General features: G+C 35.9%; 1 protein-coding gene across 1 annotated transcript; it reads left to right on the top strand.

Annotated features, from left to right (window-relative positions):
• The first annotated feature begins 214 nt into the window (after positions 1-214).
• On the top strand, positions 215-1,159 carry LOC144254437 (olfactory receptor 52E4-like). The gene has a single exon (XM_077797593.1). It carries the CDS (start codon positions 215-217, stop codon positions 1,157-1,159), a length of 945 nt encoding a protein of 314 aa, XP_077653719.1.
• The last annotated feature ends 5,449 nt before the right edge of the window (positions 1,160-6,608 follow it).

Below are 6,608 nucleotides of genomic sequence, written 5' to 3'. Positions count from 1 at the left end.
AATATTACCTGGGATAGATCTCAGAACAATATCCATGTTGTGTGACATTCAATTACCTTTGAAAGGAACAAATCCCACATGTGTGTAAATTAACACATATCATTCCATCCAGCACACTGACTGATGTTTTCCTGTCTCTCCAGGACCTTGAAAAGAGAAGATTCTACTGAAAGCAAGGATGCTTTTACTTGATAGGAATTCGTTGACACTTTCTATGATAAAGCCATCCATCAATAATACCCAGTTCCATCCTCCCTTTTTTATCCTGCTAGGAATACCAGGACTGGAAACTATACACATCTGGATTGCTTTCCCCTTCTGCATTGTGTACCTGACCTCCCTTGTGGGGAACATCACCATTCTCTATGTGATCAAGACTGAGCACAGTCTTCATCAGCCTATGTTCTACTTCCTGGCCATGTTGTCCATGATTGATCTGGGTCTGTCTACATCCACCATCCCCAAAATGCTGGGCATCTTCTGGTTCAGTCTCCAAGAGATCAGTTTTGGGGGTTGCCTTGCTCAGATGTTCTTCATCCACATGTTCACTGGCATGGAGACTGTTTTGCTGGTGGTCATGGCTTATGACCGCTTTGTTGCCATCTGCAATCCTCTCCAGTACAAGGCGATCCTCACCAATAAAACCGTCAGCATTCTAGTCTTTGTAGTCATTGGAAGATATTTAATTCTTGTAACCCCATTTGTATTTCTCATTTTGCGACTGCCCTTCTGTGGGAATCACATCATGCCTCATACATACTGTGAGCACATGGGTCTTGCCCGACTGGCCTGTGCCCCCATTAAGGTCAACATAATCTATGGGCTTATGGTGATTTCTAATATTATTGTGGATGTGATCCTGATTGCCTCTTCCTATGTACTTATCCTCCAAGCTGTCTTCCGTCTTCCCTCTCAAGATGCACGACTGAAGGCTCTCAATACTTGTGGTTCCCATGTGTGTGTCATGCTGTGCTTTTATACACCAGCCTTTTTTTCTTTTATGACTCATCGCTTTGGCCATAACATTCCCCAGTACATCCATATTCTTTTGGCTAATCTATATGTGGTCATCCCCCCTGCCCTTAACCCTGTCATTTATGGTGTTAGGACCAAGCAGATCCGAGAGCATGTTGTAAAGATATTTGTACAAAAAGATTAATTCTATATAAAATTCGGGTAAACATATTTATATGCAATTCAAGTTATAATAATCTAGCTCCATAGTAAATATTTTATACCACCCGCTTAGGGTTTACATCTTTCATTCTGATTTGAAGTATTTTAGTATTGACAGCAAAACTTATTTTGCTGTCCATTCCTTCCCATATCTGGACAAAAGTAAAAAAAGAATAATAGAGAAAATGCTGGAGGTTTCAGTAGCCTTGAAGTAGGACTCTCTCCATCTCTTCAAATATCTTCTCATGCGGTAAACATGGATCCTAGAGGAGAACAGATTTAATAATATTTTAGATGAAGAAATAAGGTTCAGTCCATGGAATAATGGCAACGTCTGGATGAAAACATCTAATGATCCAATTTTCTACCCTTTACAGAGATACCAAATTTTATCTTCTTCTCTAAAGTCTTTGATTCATTTTCATTTTAATGTTCTGTCTTATTCTTACTCTGATTTCCAATATTCAGTTTTTTTTCCATACTCTAGATGCGAGGATGGTGTCTTTGCTTTAAAATAAGTCAAAGGAGCGCTGAACTGAAATTTGTGACTTACTATAAAACTCTCGCTTAAAACTCAGAAGTGTCCTTCATGTCCTGTACTTTGGAAACATTTTCTATGACTGCAAGATATGAGTAAAAAGGCTGAGGTCCAAAGAAACACAAGAGCTAATGTACATAAAAGAGAAAATATCACACTCATTTTTAATATCATTTTCACATACAAGAGAAGGAAGATCATTCAGATAAATTCTTTTGTCCAGAAATTCTTAACTCTTATAGAAGATTTGAGTAAAAAATATTCTATATAACTATGTGAGGTCACACCATGGGCCTCAGGTGGAGATATCTAGAAAAATGTGAAACAAAAAGTAGCCTAGAGTTAGTGTTGATAATGAAGAGCAAGACTCCAGAATTTCTGTGTGGGAGCAATAGATCACTAATAAACAGTGACTGAACTTGATCTTGTCTTTCTCACTGTGGTCCACAGTACTGAGTTGTAAGCATACTGATTGATATCTGTAACACACACACACAAACATGCTAGATAAAAGGATTTCTTCTTTCAGTGGTATTAAGAAGTCTGTAGCATGCGTAAGTCAATTTTCCAGTTAAATGTATTTATGGAAATGGGAAAAGCTTAAACATAATACTACATACAGTGTGGATTGAAGCACATAGTAATTCTAGCTCTGAAGTGGTTCATAATCAAACTGCAATACCAAGTTAACACCTGAGGATATAGCAGAGGATAGAGAATCTGTCTAGCATAAGCAAAGCATTGAATTTAATTCCTAGTATACCAGGGGGAAAAGAAAGAAAATGCTTAGATCAAGCTAAGCAGAGTCCCTGGTCTGGGTTTCCTTATCAGGAAAACTTTTTGTGCTTTGGAGTAGCTTCCTCAAAATTTTAGAAGTCCACATCTGGTGCATGATAACAACAAAGCTCTCTGAGTTGTATGCCCTGACCCTGAATCAAACATAGAAGTCCAATTCTCATCTGCAGAGAACTCTGTTACTATCTTCTTCCTGAAACCACCAGCTTGTGGAGTTACTCATTTTCCCTAAGAAGCACTGTGACTTATACCTATTGGGCTGTCCTGGGGCCTCATAGCTGGGACTTGGTTTCAAATAGTGGTTTGGTGAACAGATGAGATTCCCTCTGAATAGCATAGTTTTCTTTCATGAAATCACACAAGATTAGGCCACCGTAAGGGTGTTGATGTGCTAATATGGTGTGGATGGTGAAACGTGATTCTTAGATCAGACCTAAGATGTACTCAGGATTCTGGTTTACCAAAGTTTCATGGTTGAACCTTGGGCTCAAGCTATATGTTAGGGCTGCATGTTGTATCTCACCCATCTGTTGTCCAAAAGCAAACACTGCCTTCTATCTTTAATGCTCAGGATGGCAGAGAGAACAGAAGACATTACCATCCCACAACCGAGGCACCAGGACTCAGAGTGGTCATTCCAACCCCTACATAACAGGCATTTGCACAGAAGTGGCTGCATTAGTGTGTTTTTGTTGTTGTTGTTGTTGTTTTGTTTGTTTTTTTAATGTACCAAGGATTGAACTCAGGGATGCCATGCTACTGCAAAGTCTTTGAGATCATTACTCTGCAATGCCACCATGTACTTTCAATCTATGTCCTGATTGACTCTCTGTGTATGGATAAAAATGTTAATCCCACCCTGCCCCACAGCACATCTCCCCCTACTCCAGCTGGTGGCACTATTCGAACAGAAGCATTACATTCAACATTAAAACAGATCACCTAGAAATGCAAAAATCAGGGTCTAAATAGTTCAAATGGTTGAAAGATGTTTTTCTACAGTTATGCTATAAAGTTCCTAACAAAAAATTAACATGAACAGTAAAAATGATCATTTTTTTTGAGAGGTAGCATGGGAGGAACAGAAAAACTCTAGATGGGACAGAGGGGTAGGAGGGGAAGGGAGGGGGCAGGGGGTTAGAAATGATGGTGGAACGTGATGATCACTATTATCTACAGTACAGGTATGAAGACACGAATTGGTGTTAATATACTATGTATACAACCAGAGATATGAAAAATTGTGCTCTATATGTGTAATAAGAATTGTAATGCATTCTGCTGTCATATATAAATAATAAAAAAAGAATGCTATGATTAAGCCTGGTATTTGTGGTCAACACCAATGAAGCACTAAAAGAAACTTTGAGCCAGGCATGATGGCAAGTGCCTGTAAACCTAGTGGCTTGTGAAACTGAGGCAGGAGTATCCCAAGTTCAAAGCGAGCCTCAGCAACTTAGTGAGGCCAAACCAACTTAGTGAGACCCTGTCTCATAATAAAAAATAAAAAGAGACTAGAGATATGGCTCAATTGTTAAGCACCACTTTAATTAGCACTAAAATTTAATTAATTGATTGATTAATCAAGTTTAAATATTGGAATCTACAGGAAAAGGTTAATATTATTATTATTATTTATTTTATTTAACATCTAATTATTATTTGTAAGTATTAATCAAGTCTCCAGGAGAAAAAAAAAGTTGACAAATTCAAGTTGAGCCCTTTAAACTTGCCCAAGTATGTGAGCATTTTAGGGAAACCACAAAGAACATTAGGGACAGTAATTGTAGGATATTAACAGCTCCTCACTGGAAGAGGGGAAGGAGTTCCTGGAATCTAGAGCTGAAGAGAACATTATGGAAAAACCTAAATGTCAGGAATTGAGATTGATTGTGAGGTCCATGGGGACACTAAGGACACTGGCAGTGAGGGAGCAGGCAGAACCAGAACAAATATCTTAACCCACAGTCTCCGGCTGCCCTCCTGTTGGCATGTTCCCTTTTCAGAATCCAACCTGATGCCATCAATCAGAGGAAACTATCACTGAAGTATGTAGTCCTGAGTCCTCAGCAGAGTACAGAGTATACCTGGAGAGACAAAGGAGGTCACAGTCAGCACACTGGCCCAAATACATGAAGAGCTGAAGGAAAACAGACTTGAAGGCCAGAGTTTTTACATATTCCCTTTTCAATTACTTCTTTGCTCTTTATTTCAGGATTTTTATCTCTAATACCAGATACTGTGTCCCTTTTTGTTCTGAGTTGTTAGAATAGTTTTGCATTATTTTAGATAATCCAAGAGTTAACTAAAGTGATGTTAATTTAAAAAATCATTTACACTAATACACTTTGAATTCAAATCTAGTATGTTTGCACTGAGGTTGACATGGGAAAAAATGAAACAAACCTTGTAATCACCACACATATTACCTGCTTATACTCCTAGATTTCTCACACAATTTTATAGAATTAATTATACAAGGTCCAAAGTGGTGTGAAGAAACAATTGACATGTTAAGAGTATCCTTTCCTGTTAGAATATTCACAGATATTGAAGGAAACATTGCACTTTCTCAAGCTTTGATGAATGTTGTAATTTAAACAAATGAAGATAATAATGTATTGTGATATTATCAAACTTTATAAATAATATATAAATAATCAGGAAAAGCTACCTATGTCTTTTATATTCGTTTGTTCATCATAGTTATTCAAAGTAGTGGTGTTCATTTTGACAGATTCATAAAAGCATATAATGTAGTTTAATCCATTGCAATTCCCGGTACTTCCTCTTTCCTGCTTTATGTTACTGTATTGCAAAAGAAATAAGTGCTTCCTCAGGACAAGATTATTTTAACCTTGGAGATATTCAAGCAAAGATATGCCTAAAATACCTTCAAAGTTTGCAGTTAGCCTGAGAGCTCACAGAAAATTTCACATTATTTGTTTAAAAACTGTAGTTGATTTGATGATTACATATACATATTCCTCAAAAGACAAAAAAGATTTTGTTAATTTAGCTTTAATTTATTATCTATTTATTATTATTTATTTTATTTAACATCTAATTATTATATTGTCTAAGCAGAAATTCAACAAATGTAGACTCAATTAATTAAGGAACTTCAGTTTGACATATGAGAATTACTGGCATCTAGTGACCAAACTAAATACATTTCTTGAACAAATAAATGAGGGTCCTTTACATGAGCAATCTAGTGAACTTAAAAGGTAACTGCTATTGGTCCATCTGATATTTAATCTGGTTTTGAACACCAATAAATTCTATTTCAATTAACTAATGAGAATGATGCTCATTTCAATAAGAGTATGTATCTGTTTTCAAACACACTGCTACTCTAGCCACATATATTCTTTCACTTGTTAGAAAAATTATATAAAATGTATATTTTATGACTCCTGGGTGTTTCAAAGAGAAGCATGAGTTTCAGGGATGTTAAGAAATGTTTTATCAAGTATCAAATTACAGAAAATAGGTCTAAAGTTAAAGTAACCATAAACTGTCTCTGACTTCCAAGTGTTAACTTCAAAGATAAGGTTGTTAAAAATTATAAAAATTGCCAGTGTTTGTTTATCAATAAGTGCCTAATAGTTTCTGAGAACTTTGTAAGAATTACATTATTATATCATTACATAAATCCTACATGTTATGATAATATTTTATCATTTTCCAAGTGAGAAAACCAAAAGAAGGACTTAGAAATGACACATGAAGTAGATGAAAATAGTAGAACAAATTAAGTGGATCAGAAGTCATGTTTTTAATCTGTACACTAAACTTATTACCTTTATATAAATATATATTTATTTTTGTGTTTCTTTAAATTAATAACATACAGAGAGTTAGAGTCACTAAATGCTCACGGAAATCATGTAATATAATTCTTACTGTTATAATCATGTATATATATACATGATTATAACTGTAAGAATATGTATATATATATAAAGGATTAGAAACAAGTTAGAATATTATATCTGCCACTTATGCATATTTCTGAGTTGACTTTCAGGAGTTTCTGGGGTTTCCTACAGTGCTCTGTTTTGCCTGTGCTGTCTCTCTGCCAAAAGTAACTGTT

The sequence above is a fragment of the Urocitellus parryii genome, chromosome 4 (assembly GCF_045843805.1).
Source record: "Urocitellus parryii isolate mUroPar1 chromosome 4, mUroPar1.hap1, whole genome shotgun sequence".
Classification (NCBI taxonomy): domain Eukaryota; kingdom Metazoa; phylum Chordata; class Mammalia; order Rodentia; family Sciuridae; genus Urocitellus; species Urocitellus parryii.
The sequence above is the reverse complement of the archived record's forward strand: the minus strand, read 5'-3'. Positions and strand labels throughout refer to the sequence as shown.